The sequence below is a fragment of the Ochotona curzoniae genome, unplaced genomic scaffold, assembly GCF_017591425.1.
Source record: "Ochotona curzoniae isolate NIBS_2020 unplaced genomic scaffold, NIBS_Ocur_1.0 scaffold_4505, whole genome shotgun sequence".
Classification (NCBI taxonomy): Eukaryota; Metazoa; Chordata; class Mammalia; order Lagomorpha; family Ochotonidae; genus Ochotona; species Ochotona curzoniae.
The window spans coordinates 18,522,528-18,549,076 of record NW_024467118.1 but is presented as its reverse complement, the minus strand read 5'-3'; the positions used below and the strand labels follow the sequence as shown (position 1 = coordinate 18,549,076).

General features: G+C 34.3%; 1 protein-coding gene across 1 annotated transcript in view; it reads right to left on the bottom strand.

The window, feature by feature from the left end:
- PCDH7 (protocadherin 7) overlaps nt 1-26,549 on the bottom strand; it is a gene marked incomplete at its 5' end in the record, with an annotated part of 381,927 nt that overhangs the window by 120,030 nt on the left and 235,348 nt on the right. Inside the window, one exon of the mRNA XM_040966327.1 lies at nt 5,305-5,358. Coding sequence (XP_040822261.1) covers nt 5,305-5,358 — 54 coding nt within the window. The remainder of the gene's footprint in view (nt 1-5,304; nt 5,359-26,549) is intronic.

Genomic DNA, 26,549 nt, shown 5'->3' with positions numbered 1-26,549 from the left:
CCACTGTGCCACGGCGCCGGGCCCAAGGTATTCAAATTTTTGCCTTACCTGTTAATCATGAATTCACACCAGCACCAACACCCAACTGAACATTTTGCAATGATAGAAATGTCCTGTACAATATGAACTACTGTAACTAAAAAATGGTGTATATATATATATATATACATTTTTTATTTTTTTTTATTTTTTTTTGTTTTTTTCATTTTAATTGGCTCATGTGTAGTTATATCTGGCTAATGGTTACCACTTTGACAAATATACTACACCATGTCACATTTGCTGTTTTATGTGACATGGTGACTGGTTCACTCCCTAAATGGTGTCAATGGTCAGAACTGGACTAGTCTAAAGCCAGAAACCAGGAATTACTTCCTGGCCTCCCAGGCAGGTAAAGGGCCCCGAGAATTTGAGCCATCTTCCCTGATTTCCCTGCACATTAGCAACAAGCTGGATAACAAAGTGCAGCAGATGGAACTTGAACTGGTGATTATATGGAATGCCAGAAATGGAGACATCACCTTTACTCTCTATGCCACAGCACCAGCCTCTTGAAGTTAAATCTCAACGCAGTCAAATGAGTTCTTTGAATCCTTGATACATTTACATATTTGCTTTTCTGATCACAAAGAAAAAATTACATCATTTTTCTTTTACAACACAGTTGGATTCTAGTTATGTCTACAATGCTAATGCTGGCAAAAAAAAAACATTTTATTTATAAAATGTCACTTAAAGTGAAGAAATAAGTATAGTGTGTTTTATTAGCAGTGCAAATGTGAGGGTTAGAATGGATGGACAGAGGTTGTACCTCCTACAGGGCCAGGGGGCAGGGGGCGAGGATCATGTTGCTTTCTTGTGCAATGTTTGCATTTGAGGAGATTCACTCACACACCAGTGCCCCCCGGCAGAGAAAATTTCCCAATGAGTAAGATGCTACCACTTCAATTAACTTTCAGCATATTCATTGTCAACAGAAACAAAATCCTCCCATTGGAAAGATTGTAACACACACACACACACACACACACACACACACACACACACACACACGAGTCCAAAGGCAATGTGTTTACAGGAAAGCATGATGCTGAAGGAGAGAAATGCTCCAAAGGCTTAAAACAAATAAGCAGTTGGCAAACATCCTGAAAGAAATGTTCAGCAAGCCTGAGTTTATGTTCTAGATCGCTGTGCCTTTTTCACAATCCTGCCTATGAATGAATGATGTGAAAGCAGTGATTAAAGTGATTCACTTTTCTGTGGAATTATTAAAGTTTAAGAAAAAAATCTACTTAGAGCCAAGGTTTAGATTAATTAAAACAGATAAATTACGTTCTTGTGACCTCTAAGAGAGAGGCAACGGCTGGCATGAGCACAAGCCATGATCTCAGCAGGGGAGGGATGGTTATAAATGGAAAAGATCTTCAGATATTACAGGAATGCACATGTCAAAATATTTGGGGCTATAACTGTAGACAGAATCAGTGTATCAGACACATACATCGTTCTCTGCCTTGATTTTTCTATTAACTTGAGTGAAGAATACCTCAAGGAATAATAATTTCATACCAAAATGTCAGGATAATTTGCATTAATTACTAAAGCATAGTTTTATTTAAAGAAAATATCCCAGTTAAGTGAAGTTTTGTTATTGGCTTATACTGAGCATTTCACATTTTCCTGAATTATCTTTCTCTTCCTGCTCAAGTCATGCAGCAGAGACTAATGTTGCAGCATCATTGCAAAATGTCTTATGCTCTATACTACAGAGTCATCTAGGTAGAACCTATAACTTTAGCAAGCTTATTTAGGCCAATTCTCTTAATAAAAACTAGTCTACATTAAATAGCTTCAAGTGCTTTGAATGGTGCAGAGAAACTGCTGGGCTATTAGTTGCTAGGAAATAGTGTACACTGTCTCAAATAGGAGCACTATTTCTGTTTACAACTGTGAATATGAACTTTTAGTGGAACATGATATCTGCACACTCGTCATTTCACCATATCTCCTCAGAATAAGATCCAACCATCGCATATTGTTGTTGGTATCGGCTAAAGATTACTCTATATTGTTTTAGTATTTTTCAAATATGTATAAGCATGTTGACAATTCTCAATTAATTGGAAAAAAAAAAAAGATTAACAGAATGAGTGGAAGTGGTGAGGGCCTGTATGCTGTGGCTATTTGTGACAGCAAATCTGTTTGCTTCATGCATGAAAAGGAAAGTATCGTCAATGTATTTGGCTTAGCATCCTTATTATTTTTAGGAACTTATACTTAGTTTAAATAATGTATCCTAAACAATGTTTTTGCTGTTTTGTTATTGTTTATAACTGGTTGGTTGGGCTTCTATATTGTACTTTCCAAGAAAATATTTGCACAGTTGATTTCATAGTTAAGGGTAAAGATTATTGGGTTTCTTCCTTCACTTACATTAACTATTCCAAACAAAGGCAAAAATAACGAAAGTGTCATTCCAACCACTTTGTCTATATTCATTTTTAACTCAGTCACTCTTCAGCTCATGATTTACTGATTCTGTTAGTAGAGATGTTTTAAAATGTCATTTTAAATTACAAATCTAAATTCATAAGCTTGTTGTAAGCTGCGTGTCTGGTGGTTTTTACAATGATCATCAGATACATTGGATGTATAACTATATATGTAAACAAAACATACAATTAAAAGGTGATGGCTAATATAATTAAAAAAACATATATGAATGTAAGTATTGATTGTACATGTTCTTATCAATCTTACTGTGTGCTTTTAACAATGCACTTAATGTTTCTTATGAAACAATTAATACATAGGTTACATAATAATAATTTACATAATAGGGCTATTTTAGCACTCCTATCAAAATATGCAGAATGTTTGTCTATTTATTTTATGGCTTTAAAATTAAAATACATTATATAGTTTTGCCTAATTTAATGTTTTTTAATGAGCATGTATGTGTCAAGCTCTGGGATAGTTTATGCTTTTTAGTTTTGTTTTACTCATGAGGCTTTTGTTATCAGTGCTTTAATATCTAGCCAAGACATACTATAATGTCTTAAAAACAAGATTAAGACTGGGATTAATCCTATTAGAAATGTTACTTTCATCAACACAATTGTCTTGTATCACCTTGCCCATGGTACTAGTTCTATCATCTAATTAATACATGTTTTCAAAATATCGCTCTCTTTACAAATGTATGCATATCTGTGTGGATATACAAAGACCCAAGTAGAAAAAAATAAACAGCATGTGACAAAGAGTAGTTAACGTTGAGGATAATAGCACTTCACCTTTTCCTGTTTTATGTTAAAGCAAAGAAGAACAATAATTTTGTAACATAACAGTGTCTTAGGGGACACTCAATCTTGCTGGATTTTACACAGATTGAGCATATGATACTTCATTTTCTTTTTCTTTTTCTTTCTTTTGTATCACATGGTTTGGGAAGCATGACAGAAAACATGCAAAGGAAATGGATGGAGAGTTACAAGAAAAGTATAAGGGAAGATGTTAGAAGGAAGCAATGACTGTACACTCTCCTTTACCCACTACTTAAATATTTTCGCTGTTTTTGTTCATAAGCAACACACAACTCAATGAAAACTTATATAATGTTTGTCAAACTTGAACTCACAGGAAATAATTCTGCAAGATGAACAAATCTTTTAAGTGCCTATGTTGCTGTAATGCAAGAGTCTATTTAAAACTCAATTGGTTTGCTGTGATGAGGTTACAAAAATGTAGGAGCATGGTAAGTGAAAGTGCACACAGTCAGACCTGTTCTAGCTGTGTACCTTTATGTGATGCTCTCCCAAATAGTGAAAATAGCTTTTCTTTCCAACAAGAACTCCTCTTGCACATGAAAATGACATCCTTCAATCTCTTAGCCCCCGGTGACCTTATTTACTAAATGTTAAAGTTGACAGCTGAGATTAGCTGCTGATTTCCATAATTTTGCAAAATCTTTGCCCACTTCAGCCTTCTCAATTGCAAAGCAAATCCAAATGGGCCAACACAATTTTTGCAGCAAGTTGTGCAGTACATAATCTTGTTCAATAAAGTCATTATGCCTCACGCAGCTGTATACTGCCATACAAATGAGTACTTGTGCAACAGAGCTCTTGTATTATAAATTTTATAAAACTACAATTGAGATTATATAGCCATACACAATAATTTATTTGAAACAACAACATGTTCTTTGCTCTAGGGTTGCACAAATGGTGTAATTCCTTTTCCTAGAGAAAACTTTTGTCATCTAATATTCAGAATCAACACAAATGCTTTTCCTGGAATTATAATCTAAATTAGGTACTTTAAAATACATCAATATATCATTAACTTCTTACGTTAACATATTAGATCTATAGACGAATCAATTCTCTCTAACAATGGTGAGAGAAACTAATCGCTCTCTAAATTTACTTTTAATTAGAATCATCTGCATTAATTGCTGTAGCTGATAGTAAAACATTACAGTGCATTGCTATTTTATATTTGAATGCAATATGTCATTTGGTCCCTTGTCTTTCGCAAAGAACATTATTCATATTTTTGTACAAACCCTTATTAGTATGTTTGAATACATTGCTCAAGAATTTTCTCTCTAGAATGTTAAATATATGAGATCACATAACAAATGTTTTATTTAGTCAATTTCCAGATAACTATTTTGTCTATTTCCCTTGCACATTTAGGAATATCCTAAGAAATATTTCCTCACTTTCTATCAATCTCTTGCACAAATTCATTAATTTATCATGAAATTTTTGAACAACGCAAAACAGGAAAGGCCAACAAAGACAACACCTTTTAAGCCCTTCCACTTTCCACTGATTATGCTATTATCACACTGGCTGTTTTCTCACAATAATTATGAACGACACTATCTCCATTGTCTTGATTCAACGAGGACACACACAAAAAAGTTTAGCAACTAACAGAAACCCCAATCTCATAAAAATTAAATGACTTCACAAAGGTAATGAGAATAAAGCTCATGATGATGCAGTGAGGTAGATATTACAGACCACAAGTGTTAATTCAGTTCTTCTGACCACAATGCTAAAGATTATTTCTGCTGCATCACACATTCTGTGTCCCAGACTCTTTCCAGATCCCGTAGTGACAAGCTACAAGCACACAAATAGGCTAACGTGGCTAAAATTACAGCATATAATGATATAATAAAGACAAATTCCCAGTGTTTTGACCCTAAATATATAATCTTGCCATCACAACTTCTTAGTCAACTACATATGTTTAAAAGCATCCATTTTGAGGGGGTGGGTAACTTACCTCCTCCCATATATATCCAATCCCATTTAATGACACCACTCTCCAGTTGGGTGCCTGCAATGTAAAATTTAGCTGTTCTTAATCATTTCATACGCTTTATCCTCTAATCCAATCCACTCTTCAATTCTGGCTTTGCATTCTGGAAATATGCCTCTAAGGTAATGATCTTCAAATATCAGTAGGATTTGGATTCCCCAGAGGGTTTGCTAAAGCAGACTTCTAGACCTCACTCAGAGTTTTGATCCAAAGTTCTAGGATGAGTTGAGATTACCAGAAATCTTGATATGTTACCTGGTTAGATTTGAATGCTTCTAATCCAAAGATGGTATTTTTGATAAGGAACATTGTGTCACCTTCTTTTACTGTGTCTCTGGGATGTGAATGTTGTTCTCTTATTTTGACTATACTCTGCTGGGAGCATCAACATTTAAATTATTACTCTTCTCACTGGACATTCCTGTTTATCCTGCACAATTTTAGTAAGCAAAAGTGTGGATTTATAAGGTCACCCAGCTACATCTGACCTCTTTAAATTTTTCCATTTTGTCCCACTGCCCAACAATCCAAATGATCATCTCCAGTTCATAGCATCCATCTAAAACGCTGTTTAGATTAACCAGACTCTTTCCTTTCTATATAGTATTCAGTGTGATCTCAGTCTGCCCACCTCTTTCAATCTTTCAAAGTCTATCCCAAGGTCATTTCCTCGAAAGCTAAGTTCAGACACCCCCCGGCAAAGTTCATAATTGCCTACCTGAATTTCCTATTCTGCTCAGCTCATCTATCTAACTCCTTCTATTTTACTTAGTTATTATTTTTTGGCCCATTAGAGGTTCATGTCCTTTTCCCTAAATCTAGACACTCACACAAAAAAGACAACTTTTGGCACTTAATATTTTTCCACCCCAAAACAAAAACAAAAAGGACAAAAAGAGTTCATTTGTTTAGTCTCTGAATTTTCTTGAAGTGTTATTTTAAAATCTCTTGATTATGAATATATTATTCAGAATATATTGTCACCTCCAACATGCTACACTAATATGGAGCTATGCTGAGGAAAGGGTTGAATATTTTTTGTATTATTTTAGGGGAAAAAAAGTCTGTGGAATTATGCCTCTAGGATACAAATATGTAAATCAGTCGACAATTAATTTTGTGTATCTTTTGTACTTAAATATAATATTTACTTTGCCTGAACAACAAATCCAAGGATTAGACATCATCACCCGGAGTTTTAAGGATTTTGCATTTCATTTGCTACATGGATAATCACAATTTACTATGCTACATACATCTACATTCTAATATTAAAGACATATTTTAAAATTTAATATTTTTAAAGATTTATTTTCGTTTAAAAGACAGATATACATAAAGGAGGAGAAGAGACAGAGAGGAAGATATTCCATCTTTTGATTCATTCCCCAAGTGGCCACAATGGCCAGAACTGAGCTGATTCAGATCGAGAAGCCAGGAGCTTCTACTGAATCTCCCACATGGGTGCAAAGTCCCAAAGCTTTGAGCCATCCTCGACTGCTTTCCCAGGCCACAAACATGGAGCTGGATGGGAAGCAGAGCTGCCAGGATTAGAAGCAGCATCCATATCGAGTTTGAGGCAAGGACTTTAGCCACCAGGCTACCTTGCTGAGCATTAAAATCTAAATTTTGAGAACACATGTCTGATAGCTAATGCTTCCTAAAAGCTCACAAAAATACATTTAACCTAGGGTTGAAATTCTGATTAAATAATTTTAGATCAAAAATCACTTTTTCTTACATAAATTTTCTTACATACAAATTTTTTATAAAAAAATCGCCTGTCTAGAAATGACGCAAAGCTTTCAAATAGGCAGTAGTTTTCATTGTATCAGTATGCCAAAAAACCAAACTGAAAAAGAAAAGAAACAAAGAGAATGCCTAGGCTGTGTTTGAATCTCTGTGTTTAGGGTTCACTGAGTTTATTGCCATGCTGCTTGGCAATTAGAATCCAAACTAGCTGTATACACCAGACAGGCTAAATGAACAGTTTTCCTAAGTCTGGTTAAATCATTATCATTACTAAAAATCAGAAAACAACTGAAACACAGGAATTCAGAGTATGATATCTTAAAAGATGGATGTAACTTGAAAAAAAATGAATAGTTGGCTTTACAAAATCAGTGATTTTTTTTGTTTCTAAAATTGTGACTTCTAAGATAGTACCATGAACCATCACATAATTAAATATGGTTATCTACCAATATAATAAAAACTATGATTTTCCAATTCTCATGCCATAGCATATTAGGTTAAAATAAAACCAACTTTTCCCCATATCCACCAAGATATGAAGTTGCTGCAAATATCTACCATGTGTTTACAGTTTCCGGGGTTTGGGGAACACACATTTCCGCTAACAACAGCAGGTCCCAAGATGAACTTCAGTCCTGAGCAGGTCTCTTGGAAGGGCCAAGAAGTAGGAAAGTAGCTTTTCCCTTTATTTGGCTCTATCTCAAAGCCTTTTCTTTTTCCCTAAAGATCTACTGATTGTATCCATTCTGAAAAACATGCTCTCCCACTGCAATTCACATTGTTTTCTTTCCTACATGGTTTGCTGTGTTTGTTATTAATCTACCAGAGGAATCTAGGAAATAATTCCACACACAGAAATTTTGTAATTATTGGAACTACCAGATTCTGGCGGAAAACTTCGTTTTTTTTTCCCCCCATGTTATCACCAAAAGCACTTTGGCTAATTATATAGGAGATATGAAACCTCTCTGGTGTTTTCAGAAGACTTAGCAGTAAGAAAAATTACCTACCACAGGGGAACAAGGGAAGGATCTGAAGAGAAACACCATTTTCTTGTCAAGGAGAGAAGACACACAGATGATAGATTGAAATACAGACCACGGGTAGATATAGGTGATCATGATAATGCTAGATAGAAAAATGTTTTTCATGTAACTAAATATTAAGGTAAATGTACATAAACACCATGTTGGACAGAATAACGGCTTCCTAAAACTGCCTATATCCTAGTTCCAGAAATCTGTGATTCTGTTGAGTCATAGATAAGTGAGAGCTTAATGTAGCACATCAACTACATTTAAAATGGGCAGATGATCCTGGTTTGTATGTCCATGTATGCGGACTCACTGGAACCACAGTCTCCATAAGTGGAACTGGGAGGCAGAGAATCAGGGAGAAAGTCAGTGTTACTGGTCCTTCAGTCAGCATCGATTTGAAGATGGAGGAGAGGAACAAGTAACAAAAGAAGCTGGACAGGTCAAGAAGGAAAGAGTCTGCCTTCACGGCTCAGAAAGAAATGTAGCCTTGCCAAGACACTGATCTTAACCCGCTGGGATCCACTTTGCACTTCTGAACTCTCTAGTTGTCAAGATAATAGACTAGTGTTTTGATGAACTACTCTGATCTTAGAAATTTATTACAGTAGCAATAGAAAATGCATATATACCTGCCTCATGTTTATCTTAGAAATCCAGGATTTTTCTTTTGTGTATAGAGATACATTCTGTATTAATGAATGCAAAACTATAAGACAAATCACACATAAGAGGCACAAACACAATTTTAAAATATTTGTGCAGCCATGTTTAAAAAATGAGAGGAAAAACAAGTGACAATGATTCTAACACATTTTTCAATATAAAGAATTTAAAATATTTTCAGCATATAATAGATGTGAAATAATTGATGAGATAGCATCCACTCTTTGCCTTTACACTGAATTTTCTAAATCTGACATATTTGCTTTCTATATTTGCTACACTTCTCAGTTAGGACTAGTTGCATTTCAGCTGTTCAGTTATTAAAACTGGCTTCCTGGCACTCAGTCAGACAGCATGATCCACATTGATATGCCACTGGTTTTTGAAGTCAATTTTTATCATAATTTTGTACATAGCTACCTATTTAAAAATCATCTTTTAACACTGAATCAATTTCAATTAAAAGTAGCTTATACAGATTCATTAACACAAACCAACATTCACTAACATACTACACAGATAAGCCACATTTGAATATACATTTAAATTTGCTAAATTTAAACTTATTTGGTTCAAATACCACTTGCATCACCTTAACAAATAGCTATGTAGAAATATGTGATGTTTACAAATCTCTTAACTTGTTGGTAATCAACTTAGGTTCATTTCTGATTTCATATGTTTTATATACACTTGTTTTTTATTAGCTACTATATTTCCAGATTTGATTTTTTTTACTCTTTTTTGAAAACTAAAAGCTAGAAATCAAATTTTCTGTAGTTTAAACAAAGAGAAATAAAATGAAATGGCTCCTTTTCGGTTACTTCAGAATGGCTGTTCATTCATCTTCCAGCAGAGCAGCCACAGGGCTGTCACAGTGTCCGTTTGGAAAGAAAGCACTGCAGGTGAGAACCAAGGTCATTCGTAGCAGCTTTTCCAAGGACCAACTCAACCCTACAGCTTTCTAATTCTTACAACTTGGAAAACTTTATACAAAGTCAAGGATACAAAGGTCACTAAGATGTAGATGTTATGTACTCTTTGCCTAAAGGAGCTGCAGATTATAAGACTCAATGTTATTTCTGAGGCTTTTCATTCCTATCCAAACAGGTGATGGGGCTTCTTCCCATCACATTTGACATATACTAAACCAGGCTGATATTTTGGTTATCATCTTACATAGCCATATTGATATAACAAAATATGCACATGGCCATACAGTGCGCATTCTATGATACAGTAAGAACTTATCTTTCTTTTTCTTTTCAATTTTCTAAGCTTATATATTTGGTGATATACACTGTGAATACACTCATTCACAGAATCACCTTGTTGGAAACAATCAGTGAAAATTGCTATGGTCCTAAACCTCTATTTCATTTGCTCTTTATTAAGTATTTCAACTGTAAGTTTTAGCTTGTTTGTGTGCTTGTTTGGATTGTTATTGTCTGAATACAAACCAAATTAAGGGTTTTTCTTTTTTTCTGTAAACTTTAGTTGGGCTTTTCCTTACCAATATCTGGAAAGGCAGTCCATATATAATAGTGCTATATGACATGCTGATTTTTAATCATTACATAATGCTTTCATTGGAAGAAAATTATCTCTACAATTAGGAAAGGCAAGAATTTGATGAATGATATTACCAGAATTCCTATATTATAGATTATCACCACTTTGATAGTTCCTTCTTTACACATTTAAGTTGGGTCTAGGTCACAGATACATTATACCCATCTGGCACTGTGGCTCATCTTGGATAGGGAACTATCACAACCAGAATTTAAAATATCTAAACATCTTGGAGGCACATCAAAGGCATGTAAACAGTAGTGATACAAGTAAGATAATTATGTGGGAACTACAGGAACTACCACAGAAAGAATTACAAGTTGACATACCCAGCTCTGCTAACTTTACAGATTGCACATATAAAATGAGATCAATAAGACTGAAGGCTCTGTGTAGGGTGAGAGTGGGGAATTCATCAAAAAGGAATGGGACAATTCCCTTCACTGGTTAACAGTATTTGGAGGCATGGAATTAAAACTTTGTTATATATAAAACATTTGTCTGCTTACATTTCTTATTTGTATTACATTAATATTATCAGCATCTCTTTTGAGCGACTCATGTGACTCTGAATGTCTCTGATGCCCAAGTGCCCCTTCCTTCAAAGCTGTTCCACTTCCATTCTCTTCCTCAGTGCAGTGTCTGTACCTTTCTCCCCTCACAACTGAGCTCTGGGAAGAACACACACTGTGTCTTATGTTTTTCATGTCTTTCTATTTCCTTTGCTTTCCCCATCTACCCCTGCCCCAATTCATTCCATAGGATCCAGAGAATGCATTTTCCATTGAAATAAGAATGATACCTTGCAAAATACAAACTAGGCACTAGGGCCAGAAAATGGCAAATTTCTGGGGTCTTGATTTTAAGACACAACATTTCAATACCTTATTGAGTGTTTTCAAAGTATGGTGGCAAGAAGAGAGTTTTTGGTTTGTTGTTTGTTTGATTTAAGCTTACTAGTGGTAGAGAAATACTGCAAGATGAGAAAGAAGTGAAGACTGTAGAAATGTGCTTGTACATCCAATGAAACTTTTTTTTGAAACATATTTTTTTTAATAAAGGAAGATATTTTCTTAAGGATACCTGCTTTAATTTGCTTTCATTATATAGAAAATTATTCTAGTAATTTTTCAATACCTATTATGGAAAGGAATGGAGCTATTATTCTTAACAATTTGCACAGGAGACTTACAAAAGAGTTCACACTTTTTAAATGGGAGGTTGAGCAAGATGGCAATTTTGACGGTGAAGCCATTAAGCGCAACTGGCTCAGATTATACTATGCCCATTTCAGCCCTTGGAAACTGTTTCAGGGATAAAGACTGATATCATCAATGCCATTATTTTTTAATAATACTAATGATTGTCATAATCACAATGGCATTCTTCACCTCTAACAAGTCTGTTGAATGTTATGAGTGATTTGCCAAGTCTATTCAATATGTTAATAATGCTTGATCTGAGAAAGACTGATTCCTATTCTCTTTAAACATTGACCTGCACGTAAAATAACCATATGTAATTTAGTTTACTTATGCAAATCAAAGAAGCCATGAGACACAATTGCTTAAAATTTTCTGGGAATGGAGACACATTTTTTATAATAGAATGTGTGTCTTTTCTTTATAAAGAATATATAAAATCTAAGGACATTTAAGGGAAAATACGGCATTCTGGAATAGAATTGGTGTTATGTCAAAATCATACATCTATTCACATATTATGCACACATCCCCCCACTTCTTCAAGTTTGTTAGTCTGCATAAGCTTCTCCACCCTCAATACAAAATTTGTACATTTTGTAAAGACAAAAAAAAACATAGAATGATGGTAATTCTTGCTCTTATTTAGTAATCAGTTTCAATTTAAATTCTGTTATAATAAGAAAGAGAATCAATCAAATAGAATACAACATTTAATTCTTAATATAACTAATTGTGTTTAGGAAATTATCTAATTTCTGCTCATCAACATTCCAACCTAGTCAACCTTGCTTATAGATTTCCATATGCCACATTTATTATGGAGAACTCTTTAAAAAATCAACAATATGAGAATAAATTCTAATGCACTATTCCAATCACACCTTAAGAAGTTTTGATTATTGGATATATACATAGAGATCATGGATGGTGATTTCTCTCCTTTCTTTCACTTAATATTTATTAATTATCACTTAATATTTATTTCATGAGAAAGGGTTTTAAGAAATCATAGTATGTTGGAAACACACAACAAAAACTATACCCAATCACTAGCTACTTCTCTCTTGCACTTCCTAAGCTCGTTCATGGATATTTATTTAATACACTGGGTCTTATTTTGGAAACCTCCAAAACTTTTCTTATGGGTAGACAAGAGTGCACATTAAAGCTCACAGGGGAGCTATGCCTTGTTTAGATAAGCAGTGCCCATTTTTTAGTACCTGTAGTTCCTTGGAATGGTGCAGCACCTGCAAAAGGTTAATGAGCATAGAGACTATCAGAAATAGAGCAGATTACAGACAGACACTACACAGACATTTCATTGATAAACAGACAAGCAACATGCATGCTGCAGGCACACTACAGGTGGCAGGTATTACTGCGGCCCCACCAATGGACTAAGTGGCCAAGTACAGAAACTTTGGTTAGATACACATGCTTTGTGATATATCATTCTTAAGTACTTTTTAAAATGGAAAGAGAGAAAATTGTTTTTAGTAGTTTTTAGGTGTACCTATCTTACTTGATTTTCAGTCAAATATTTCTGCCATTTTTGTCAACACAAACCATTAGGAATCTCTTTATCTTTATCAAATAATTTATTTTTGATAATTTATTCTTTAAAAAAATTGATTACTTCTATCCAAAAAGTACTGGATTTATAATTCAGATATTTGTATTCACTATATTAAGCACCTTTTGCTGCCAAAAATGAATTGTGCGGTATCATATACAATAAATATTTAAAGAGATTTGAACTCTGATCTATTAAAAAGTAAAGTATGGGCTTCTGATGAACTCACAATTTAAAAGAATAAGTCAAGCTGTCAGGCTTCTGAAAATTCTTGAATTGTTTGCCTTCGAAAATTGCATTCATTGCTCTGTGAGAATCATCAAGCCTTAATGTCCATGCATTAATACTACCATCATTGCAGAGGGCCTGCAGAGAAAGAGTTCTTCCAATCCCAGTTTCCTTTTTGAAACAATCTCTGGCTAATTTATAGTGTTGAACAGTGATACAGAAGTAATCAAATTAGCATTAGCAGTTCACTTTATAAACTTCAATTTGTATTGCAAGAACATCAAAGTGAAATATTTGCATATCAAAAGTAGAAGAGGTGGGATTTAAATTAATTTCATGTCAAACAAAACGAACTAGGCCTTGATGTTAACTTAAATAATTCATAAATACAGAAATTTAACGTATTTATGTTTCTTTTTAGAAATCCCAAGGCCTGTGTATTAAATACTAATGAATATATGAATATTAGAAAAAGAATGGAATATGACAGTGCATATGGAAAATGTTAGGTTTCTCATAAACTGAGAGTTCTGCTTGAATTTAATTTGACTATGGTGTTTATAACTCTTTACAACTAAACATATGTAGGTGGATTTTCTACCTATCCGTCTTTGCGACATATAACATTGTGCATCTAACTAGTCCATAACTCATACTGTAAAGAAATGCAGTGAGGCTGATATACCTATGGAGATCAATATTCCAAAGAAATGTGATTTCTATAAAATGCACCCTTCCCATTTTATCACATTTTATTATCATGCAGCTTCTATCTGTCTACTGTAGTTGTTAATGTTTTTATATCCCTCCCATATGTGATGGTTCATATCTCCAAACAGGGTTTAATACACAATTTTTCTGAATGGGCATTTTATGTAACTCACATCTCTGTACTTTTCCAAGAAATAGCATATTTTTATAGATGCAAATCTAGCCTTTAAAATAATTTATGTTTCTGCTTTGCAATAGTAACAGTTAAGCCCTAATAATGACCAAATGAGTGGCCAAATTTGCAGCATAATGTACCTGCTCACAATTAAATATCCTATAATGTACCTAAAGCATCCTTCTTGGCATGCTCTCCTAGAATGTCCTAATGATGGAAATGTTACTTAAACTCACAGGTGACTATGCATGAGATTTTATCATTTTATATTCTAACCATTATTCAAATAAAACACATTCTTATATGTTAAGATAATTCTGAAAGCTGCCTAAAAATTAAATGTATTCAAAAATGCATTTTAATCCTGCATATCTAGAATAGAAGAAAAAAAGTTACTTCACAAGCTATTTTCACAATTTAAATTTATGCGACAGAATTCAAGATTTGCTAATGACAAAATTTCCCTTTGAACACGATCAAAAGCATCCATCACATACGTAGCTGTTAAATGAGGCTCAGGAACTAATTTGACACATCTACTTGGAAGCGATGGAGGTATCAGTTAGATGGCCTTCCAGGAAAGACACAACAGGGACAGGTGAGCAAGAAAAGCTGAAAAACTAAAATGAAAGACTTTGAAGAAGTAGCTTGGGATATAGCAGATACAGATTGCTACATTCTCCTTACTGTCTGCCATTGGTGATCTGTGAATTAATTACCTGATATTCAGAGAGGGTGAAGAGCAAAATTAAGTGTTGCATGACATCATTAATAAGAGTTCTTATTCTTGGATTAGGTGTGTGTGTATGTGTGCTGATGCGCGTTGTTGTTTTATTATCCTGAGAAAGTAGAAACCATTGAGGAAATTTCTCCATTGTAAGATATGTAGGAATGTGTTCAGTGAAGATCCAGTTTCTCTAATGTATAACCTATGAGAACTGTGGTTGCTTTACAGGCTTACACTATCACAATGCTCTTAAGAGTGCTTTGCCAAGATACAAAAGATTTTGTAGTGTAACCTCATCGTATCAGTATAATAAAATAGAAAAAAGAAAAATAAACTATGGACAGATCACCTTTGTCATTATTCAACCACTTCTTCACAAAGATGCTTTAATGATTTTTTTTTTACATTTGTGTGGTTTTTAAAGCCTTTATAGTTATAAATCATCTTCACGAGAAATTACAGTAATTCTATTTTCAGAAGATAAATCTTAATTTAAAAAGAAAAATAAAACAAACTAACTAAAAGTGAACTGTTAAGAACATAAGACAGAGCAGTAAATATTAATGTAATCAGTATATATCATTCAGAATGCAAGGAGAAACCAACCTCAGGCCAAAAGATATTACAACTTTGACGTATAAGAATTGATACAAGAAATTTGCATTTTTGAAAAAGTATGTGGATTAATCTTTCTTCATTTTAAGAAAAAACTAAATATCCATATCAAGTTTCTTAACTATTCCTGGTGGATATTATGCTACTTTTTGGAGTGAATCTTACACAGGACTATGCTTTGGCTCAAAAGGCCTGCAGTATTGCTGCACTATTCGATTATGATATGCAGCACCAAAACCATCATAGTTAGCCACTGGCTTGGGGCATGGTGGCACATCTTATTTTGTTTTTATTATTGTTTTAAAACCAAATGGACCAAAGGAAATCAAACTTTCCCAAACAGTAGTAGAATATTTAAAGTTGTTACAATCCAAGCCAAAGGAAATCAAATTTCTCAAAGAGTAGTGGAAAATTTAAAGGTGTTACACTCCAACCATTTCATTTTACTGATGAAAACACTGAAGTCCTAAGTGCTGAGTGTTTATTTCCAAGGCCGTAGCTCGTGCAGAAAAGTAAAGATTAAACCAGAGTTTACAGTTCCCTAGAGACAGGAACTGTGCTTATTGCAAAGTAAGCATGAGCAAATTGAAGATGAATAAATAATCAATGAACAAATATCGTCTGGTATGTTATAATTTTATCTCCATTTAACACAGTTCAAGATGTGAGAATTTTTTAGATTTTTTAAACGGAAATGCTTAATGTCAGAGAGAAGAAGAACATTGCAGAAGGGCATGAAGTTAATAAATTGTGTGGTCAGTACTAAATCCTAAAACATTCTCCAAAATAATTTTTTTTTGTATTTTATCAATGTTAAAATATCTGAAAAGACCTGTTCTATAACCAACCTACCCTGGAATAAGTTTTGTTGAAACAATGAAAACAACCCATAATGCTTTTTACAAAATAATCCAAATATAAATCCACTAAATAATTGGCTGCGCTTGAGGATGAAAGCAAAGACAGATTCTAAGTAAGACCGCATACAGAACAAAACAGAACTGTATCTTTCCTTCCCTTAGGTTGATGTTGTTACTCCTCAAGCTTTCTGTCCCTGATGACCAATACAGTTCAGGTAGGAGGAACAGTGCCTTTTACCAATGCTTACGTTCTATGATTTATGAGTGCTTTATGCTACCTGGTTTCCACATTCAACTTGTATCACCTTACTGCTATGGGATTTTCTGTACTTAACCCACAAATTTTATGCTATTACCATCAAACCACAAAAAGGTTAGGACCCATCAACATAACCTAGCACCTGAAGTCCCCACCTTGAACAAGCCGAGATCCCATATGGGCACAGGTTCTAATCCCAGTGATGCTGCTTCCCAACCAGCTTCCTGCTGGTGCCCTGGGAAAGCAGTAAAGAACAACCCAAAGCCTTGGGACCCTACACTCGATTCAGAGACCCACAAGAAGCTTCTGGCTTTGCATCAGCTCAGTTCCAGCCACTGTGGACACTTGGGGAGTGAATCATGTGACAGAAGATTTTCCTCTCTGTCTCTCCTTCTCTCTGTATATCGGACTTTTCAATAAATAAATCAATCTTTGAAAAAAGATTAAGTTTGTTTGGGTTAAAAAAGAGAAATTAATAACTATTTCTGTAATTCAATTTCCATGAAATTTTGTAAAATTTCTGGTAGAACGAGCAGATCACTTTCCTCTACTGATGGTACTCCATGATCCACAAATGGATTTTTGGAATTACGTAACTGTAGATAAATTTCTCTTGGGTACAATTCTTGCCAAAGAATTTTACTATCCATCGCTGAGTTCTGTGTGTGGGGGGGTGGGGGGAAAGGCAGGGGACACAAAGGCATTAATCATTTTCTAATACTGATCTCAAGATCTTAGTTCTTCCAAACTGGTTGAAAAGACATACAATGCTAGTAAAGTCCAGCTCCGTGATCTTTACAGATTAAAACATATAAGACCTAAAAGAAAAAACCATCAGGAAAAAGAAATTACCAAGACTAAATCCTGCACTGTTATTTCAGTACTCTCTCTACATAACTTCATAATATCTATGGTTAAACACTACAGACCCAAATTGTGAAACATTTAAAGATGACATATGGAGGAAAGGCCTTTATTCTGGAATGTAATTTAAGCTTTTTGTTTCAATATAGTCTTCAGACTTTGTATTAAAACAAAAACCCCTGCACACTCTTTCCTCCTATATGATCATTTTTACTTTGTCTACAGAAAGTGAGGTAATGAGTACTTTCACAAATATATTTTACATATTGTGTTAATATAGCTGAACATATAATGTGTGCTATAGTGCATACTATTTCTCTTAATTTCCAAATCTAAGTAATAAGCTGTGAAAAAAAATAACCAAACTTACTATTACGAATGCTATCATAACAATACCAAGAAAAATCAATATGGAAAGTGTCAGAATTTATTAGAGGTAATTGTAGAATACCTTTTGTTAAATGTGCATAAAGAATTTCTTCGACTCACTGGTATGGGCATGATGACAGTATTGAGTGTCAACAGACAAACAGAAATGTACTGTTACAATGCTATTATTAGCATTTATAACAGCTCTAGTACTCTTGATAAATGAAGTCGCATTAATTAGTTTCAGAATCTTATTCTTACTTTGGCATATCCACTAGCAGTTTTCAACAAGCAATTAAAATATTTCAAAATGTCACTTTGGTTTCTATTCCACAAGACATGTGTACTGATTATGGACATTCTTCATACAAGCCAAAGATATTCAAAATCAAAAATACATTAGCATGGAAGGGGTAATAATCTGTTATATACTGTTTGTGATGATGTTGGATGGAAATTGAAGCTATTGGTAATTATGCAAATATGCTTCACTACATTTTCTGAGTTTCAAATATTTCCTATAAAGATTTTTTTTAACTTTTTTAAATCGTTGTTTGGATGAACTCTGATATGATTGTTTTTTTCTCTGTTTTAGAAATGTGAATTCCAGAGCTCTTGGGTTGTAACCAGTGAAAGCAGACAATCGTTTTGACATGTTATAACCCATTTTTTCAGTAAACAATAAGCATTGTTGACTTCAAACTACTTTGCTGACCCACATGCCACATGTGATATTCAAGAGAATAATTTTCACCTTTTTTTAAAGAACACCAGACACTCTTCAACTCCTTGTTAGTATTAGAATTCCACAAAAATCTTGTGGGAAATGTAACTTATGAAAATGTCTATTGGTATTTCAAAAATTTGGGACAGTACAATAAACCTAAGTTTTAATTTCATTTTCAATCAAATTTTGAAAAAAAGTCTCACATGGCTTAAGATCAAATGTCTACTATTGAAAAAAATATATTTTAGGTAATACAGAAGAATATACAAACACACTTACTCCTATAGAGAATGTATATGTATTTGTATGTATGTGTGAATAATAATGTGAATAATATTTTTCCTCAAATTTGATTTTACAGGCAGAAGTAGAGAACAAAGTGAAGGTCCAAAAGGTGTCTCTCTGGCTACTTCCTTGATTTTAGTGAGAAGCAAGTGGTATGTGTAAAAGAAGAAACTTTTGCCTATTACCTTCTTATCAGCTACAACTGAGTTTTGGAAAACATGTGATCACACCTCAGATGTGGTTAATGTTTAATGCTCCATACAGTGCAACATTTTTCCTCAAACATTTAACTCCCCTCCAAAATCAGTAATACAGAAAAATTCTAGCCTATTTGTCTCTGCAACATTTTTCTTATGCTAAATACTCATCTTGACCTTAGAAATGAGAAAGATGCAAAAGGAGACAACACAGGCAAAATCACAGAAGAAGTTTCTGCTAATTGTGGGTGATACCAATCAGGTACTTGAAAAATACATCAGAGCTTCTCATGAATACTATGAAACTTTATGCGTAATGGAGCAGGTCATGCAAGGCACACCAAAGTTTAGAAGTTGTTTTGCTAATTATTTTGAAAAGGATGTTATGAAATCATTTCTCAACTGGGGTTCAGGAAAGAGGTCCTTATTTTGGCATGGAGAGCAAATTTGGGATGGCAGCAAGATCGGATCTCTGTATGGGAAAGCAGTGAAGGCTTTCCTAAGAACAATGGAGCAGAAGTGGACAAGCAAAGATAGCACGATGCAGGAGAGAGGTGGGCAGAGCTGGGAGAGAAATGTAGAAGCAAGAATTTGCTGGACATGCTTGTGAAGACCCCTCAAGGGAAGAATGCCACAAAGCCATAAAGGGATTGATGGTATGGAGGAGAGTGACTCCTCCTGAGTACCACCCCATTTCCCCCTGAAACCTCTTCTGCTACAGCAAGTTTCTTTTTAGATTAATGATGATTGGCATATAAAAAATTTTACATATGTTACACTTACAACGTGATAATTTAAAATGCATACACATCCAGAGTATCTTAATTGAGCTAATTAGCAAATGTATTACTTTACATCATCACCTTTTTTTTCTGGTAACACTAAAATATATTCTTAATGATTTTCAAGAACATTACACATTAGATCCCATAAAGTTATTCCTCCCACCCAGCTACCTGCAGCTTTTTTCTAATACAGATCATGTCACAGTGGAATAGGACAGAGCCTAACCTTAGTGGTATATAGTATTTCAAAGTGTGAAATACATGAATTCTAGCAGGCAAGAAAATTAGGCTAACATTAAACAGAGGTTACAAGAATTGTTAACAATCAATGTCGGTTTGAGAAGACTTTCTATAAATGTTAAGAAGGGTGAGAGAAATTAATTCTTTGCTATTTTTGGATGCTATATTATAATATACAAACTGAAACATTAATTTAACAGGTATCTTTGAAAAGCTTGTATTTTTTCAATGATAGAAATCAGCACATTATTATCTAAAATAGATGTGATTTCTAATAGTATATTTGCCTCAAATGGATAGTTCAATGTGGGAAGGTTAATGCTAAGAAAAACTTTTTTTTTTTTCTTAATGCAGCTCCAGAGTTCCTTGTGTTACCCAAATTTATATCCCCTACAAATAAATCTATCATAAACCTCAGCATCCAAGTATGAAAAACGTGTCGAACAATAATCTACATCATTAAGCTTAATCAATGTTTGAAATGATAGGACAATTTTAAATACTTAAAACACTTTATAAATCATTGACTGACCTTGGTAGTAAATGGAATTCACCACAACCTTTAAGTTAAAGCCAACTGAGGCTTGAGAGAGAGCTCTCCAAAATCGGGACTCTGTTCTTCTTTTAATTCTTCCATCTTTAAAATGTTAAATATATACAATGAGTGGATGAATTAATATTCAAATAGAAATTTATATTTAGTCCATACAAAATCAATTAGAGCATGTTAATTCGTCTTAAGACTTGTTTAAAACATTTTTTTTTTTAAAAAAAAAAAGCTTGCTGGATACACAAAAGTAAAAGTTTCAGAAATGTATTTTGGGGCCCGGCGCGGTGGCGCAAGTGGTTAAGGTCCTCGCCTAGCACGCCCGGGATCCCATATGGGCGCCGGTTCTAGTCCCGGCGGCCCCGCTTCCCTTCCAGCTCCCTGCCTGTGGCCTGGGAAGGCAGTCGAGGACGGCCCAAGGCTTTGGGAACCTGCGCCCGCGTGGGAGACCCGGAAGAGGCTCCTGGCTTCGGATCGGCATAGTATAGACCCGTTGCGCTCACTTGGGGAGTGAATCATCGGACGGAGGATCTTCCTCTCTGTCTCTCCTCTCTGTATATCCGCCTTTCCAATCAAAAAATAATAAAAATAAATCTTTAAAAAAAAAAATAAATAAAAAAGAAATGTATTTTGGAGACAGGAACTGTGACATTGCTGTTTAAGCCCCTGCTCATGATGCCTATATCCCATATCAGTATGTCCGTTTCAGTTCTGACTGCTCAGATTACAATCCAGCTGTCTGCTAAGGAGCCTGGAGTGCGACAGCTGATGTCAGAAGTACTTGAGTCCCTGGTATCCCGTGAGAGATGTGGATGGAGGTTGTGCCTTACGACTTTGGCTACTGCTGTCACTGGAAGAGCGAACCACAGAATGGAAGATCTCTTTCTCTATCACTCTTTAAATTATCAGTCCGATCCCTAGAAAAATATGTGCTATATAATCAGTAAGCTCTGGTACATATTGTCAAATTGAATGCCTTTATGCCTAATTTTATTGTATTTTATGGGATTAAAAAAAGATTTTTGTTTTGTTTTTGTTTTGTTTCTTTTTTTGAGAGAGAGGAAGAGGCAGATTCAGAGAGAGAAAAGGAGAAACAGAGATCTTCCAAAGATTATTCACTCCCCAAATGGCTGCAATGGTCAAAACTGAGAATGGTAACACAAAAATCACTGTTAACATTCCAGTACTTATTAAAGCAAGAAGCAAACTTACTTTTTAAATAAAGGTAAAAGTCAAAATTTTTTTTAATTCTCTAAAGCTATACAACTGATGTTATAGTAAATTAATATAACAAATAGCTGTTGAGATGTTAAAATCAGGTCAGTTGAAATTCCATATTAAAACAGCGTTACCATACCTACAGAAAAGGGGCCTGTGACTCCCTACCAGTCAATAGGAAAATGAATGCCATCAGGAAGAGGAGCATGAAAGAAAACAAAAAGTTCTTTAAAAATAACAAATAAAGAAATCTGTAGAATGTGAATTTATTACTGAAATATTAGATCCAATACTGACTCATATATGTTAACTAATATGTGAATTAAATATCTGCTCTAATTATTAAAGAATATAATTCATATTTTGAGTTTAGTGACCAGGAGAGAAACAAAATAGTATTTATACAGTCCTTGACCTGAAGGATCTTTCTGTCTAAATGAAAGTCAAAAGGTATCTACGTGAAAGAATCCGTAACATTAACAGGAAATGAGAATAAAATATAGACTGGAGTTTCAGATCAGATATGTCCTATCACATGAGGCATGTTAGTAGAGTTAGAACACAACACATCTTCTACTATCAAATTATATTGGAAAAGTCAAACTATGTTTTGATTTATGGCTGAGATAGCCCACTGCCACTGAAATTTATGATATTGATCTTGCCAATGTCTCTTCTTATTGTTAGCCTTTCCTTATTCAACAAAAGGATTCAGTAAGTTATCGGTCAAAAGCTCAGTTCCATTTCAGACAGCACCACACTAGTTTTTTAGGGATCATTCACTGAGGTATGACTCACTCATCTTTGCTTATTCATGATAATTGTTATTAACTTGAAAAGTTCCAACTATTAAAAATGGTTTCATTGTGAACTTGCTGCAAATTGAAGTTGTATTTATGAATATCACAGGTGATAATTAATTTACTTTGCTCCATTCAAGACCAACTTTTCATTACCATCCTTTTACTGAAGTTTCCTGAAAACAGTCTTAAGTACTTATCAAAGGGGAAGATCATAATTTTTTGACCATTCTTATGTAGTTTTTAAGTTGGTATTGAAGTATTTTTAGCAACATTTTTAAATGAAAAGAAATATATTACATTATGAATGAAAAATAAAACATTTATTTATTGGATGTCAAGTATTGTGTGATAATATTGTCTCACAGCTCTGAAAGTACTGTCATTCCAGTGTTTGTTTACAAATGACAGAATCATAGTTCATTAAGGTTCAGAAAACTTAAATAACTTTCTGACATTATATAATTAAATAAATAGTTGAACATAGATATATCTAAACCAATTCTATACTTTTAGGAAATATATTATTTTTTTAAAAGATAAACAATAAATTCACGATATAACATCATTCTCTCCCTCTCTCACACACATACATGCATGTGCACACACACACACACACACATGCACTCATTTTCTTCTTATAAGAGGGCTTTAACATCTACCAAAATTCTGCTCCTGTTTGAGGGCTAAAATAATTCTTAAATTTGAACTTCAATATAGAAAGTAGATTAAAAAATAATTTGTGACTTATATAACCATTATTTTATAGATGAGAATTTAGGGCTAAGAAAGAAAAAGATTGTTGGGAGGTAGACAGAGGTGTATTTGCAGAGCAAATAAAATGCCAGGTTGGGACAGCTGTAACCATATTAGAGAACCCTGTTTCATGTCCTGGCTCAGCTCCTGATGTCAGCTTCCTGTTCATGCATACCTTGGGAGGCATCAAATAATGGTTTGAGCAGTTGGATCCCTGCCACTCAGAATAATTCAACAGTATTCCAGGAAATGGCTTGTACCCAGCCTTTTAAGAAGTAAATCAGAGGACTGGAGCTCTGTCTCTACTTCTTTCTAAATGAAATAAATTAATTAATTAAATATGTATATATATTTATATAATGAGATGTGCATTTTGATCAAATACACAAACTTTTCCAAATCATAGTTCCTTTTACAGACAGAAGGAAACTAATGGAAGAAGAAGGAAGAAAATGACCGTTTTCCCCCTCAGGAGGAAGTTGTCCATTGGTTGTTGTGACTCACTGTGCCCTGGCTTCAGTTGGGGCACTTCAAAGCAGTAGGCCATAGGAAATGGAGAATGAGGTCAGGGACAAGAAGAAATAAGCCAGAGGAGCTTCACCGTAGAGTAATTATTAAAATATAAATAGTAATGCAATGGGAATATTTAGGGCCAGCACAAAGGTAGTACACGGAAAAGAACCTATTGAATCCTAAGAAGATATAAGTTCTAACACTTCAATAAGGTCAAGTTAAATGTCTCTAAGGTGTTTTTCATGTCCGTTTTACACTGAAGTCTTCAACAGGAAGATATTATAAATGGCTGCATGTTTATCAGTATGGTTCATTTAACGTAGACTGCAGTCTTTAAAATCTGTCCATTTGTTAAGGAACCGTACTTTTAGTGGGAATGACTATAAATAATCAAAGCACTGATTTAAAAACTTGCCATTACTTGTGAAACTGAAGTTGGTACATGTTTTATGTAACAATCACACAATTTCCCAATAATCTACTGATGGTTTTTAATGAAACAAAGCAATTCTCACTTCTTGATCTTGAAAATCAAACAGTATATTTGTTTATTATTTTTAGCCATGACTTTTGTTCTAAATAGGATAGGAATGTGACTAAAAATAGGCAGTGAGGACTTACCCATTGCTACTAAGCATGTGTTTCATACTGTTGTAATGACCTCTTAAAATTATTTTATACCAGAAACAGATATAAAACCTCCATCTTTATTATTTTAAGTCAACATATTTGAATTAAGGAGGATTTCATTTTTGAAGCTTTTTGGATATTTATACACACTCATATTTTGCTTTACATACATTTTCTCTTTAAGCCTTATTTTTTTGTGGCTTGGTTGATTTCTTTCTTTTTCTTCTTTTTTTTTTTTTTTTGTTTGATACAATTTAGTTGGCACTGGGCCCACCCCTTCCCCTCTCCCATGTTCCCTCCCCTCCTCTCTGTTCTCCCCTGCCTTATATTTTTTTAATATCTCAAGTGTAACATGACGGGCATTTTGTAATAGCTGGAAATTGTATGTCAAAGTCATTCTCTCCTCATGGTGCATGCTTACTTGCCACCACCGATGCCACCAAACTCTCAGTTTTAATCAACAACATAAACATTCGGATTGCTCCAGTTCCTGAAATCTCATGTAGTATTATTTTTTAATATGATGGAAGTAATGTGCCCAACATTCCAAGAATGTGGACTTTTTATCTCATCACATTCATAGCTGTACTTGGTCTGGCAGTGAAAGGATGCTTTGTTTGACTATAGCACCTCAATCTGTCTCATCCCCCGAAAAAACACTTGTAATCACATGCCAGTTTCCATCACGATTTTCCAATTTTCTGTTTATGCTCTATCTGCCCATTGTCTTGGGGCATTTTTAATTCCCACACTCATCAAATATCTATGTATTTGGAAGTGCTTGCATAATATGTTTCAAATTCTGGATTTTTTTTTTCTCATTGTCACTTTCATATCTAATATACATTTGCTGACTTAATGTAAGTTCCATATGAGTTTTGTCTGTGCCTAGCATCTTGTTCCCATATATTTTAAGGAAACAAGTTTATGGATGTTTTAGTTTCTCAGTCATGCTGTCTTTTGAGAATTCAACAGAAATACTTCTTCACACTAATAATGTTTTGGTCATCTAGATAGTGTCTAGGAAATATTTTTAAGAATGAATCCACTTAAACTAGAAATAAGCAAATACAATATCAAGACTGGTGGTGAGGATCTATTTTCCAGGAAGCCACTTGAAGATGTGCCTGGATTTGTGTTTTCAAGTGAGTCTATCTCTGTGGGGTGGTGAAGGGAGAGTTGGGATGAACTATATGTGATTGGCCTTAAATAATTATATGTCTTTCAGGATGATATGATGCTGGGGTGTGGGATGATGAGTAAGGCCAATGATTTTATGAGCAAAATAAGATCTGTGATGTGAAACTCAGCTTTAGAGATAATGTGTTTGTGTTGTGGAGGACAATTACATTAAAACAGGCTGGGCGTTATAATCATCATAGTGACCTCATTCCCTGTGGGAGGTTTCAGCCCTATTTAGCATACCTACACCAGAAACATACTCCAAATTTCAGAGTTGGGCGAGACTTCCTGGATTGCAAAATTCAACTTTGAAATGGTGACTGTGGCCTAACCAGGCTCACGTATTATCTGTAAGATAGCAAAGGTCCTACTATTCGGTATTAGTATTACTATTGGGATAGTTGAGGAAGAAGGAATCGTACATAGAAGAAAGGAAGTAACATTTTAAAAATACAGTCACTCATCCCTCTCCAAAAAACACTGCCTCATGTTGCCATAATGACAAGCAAATATCAGCCGCTGCAAATGAAATATTGGTGTTCAGGTTAAGAAAGATCAGAATAATTTTAATTTCCAAAATAATAAGTCTGAACAATAAATGAACAATTATCTTGTTAAAAAAGAGTGTCCTTCGTATCTTAAAAATGCTGTATGACTAATATCTATTATCACTCAGCCTAGAGTGTCCTGTATTTTCTAAAGACTTATGAGTGAAT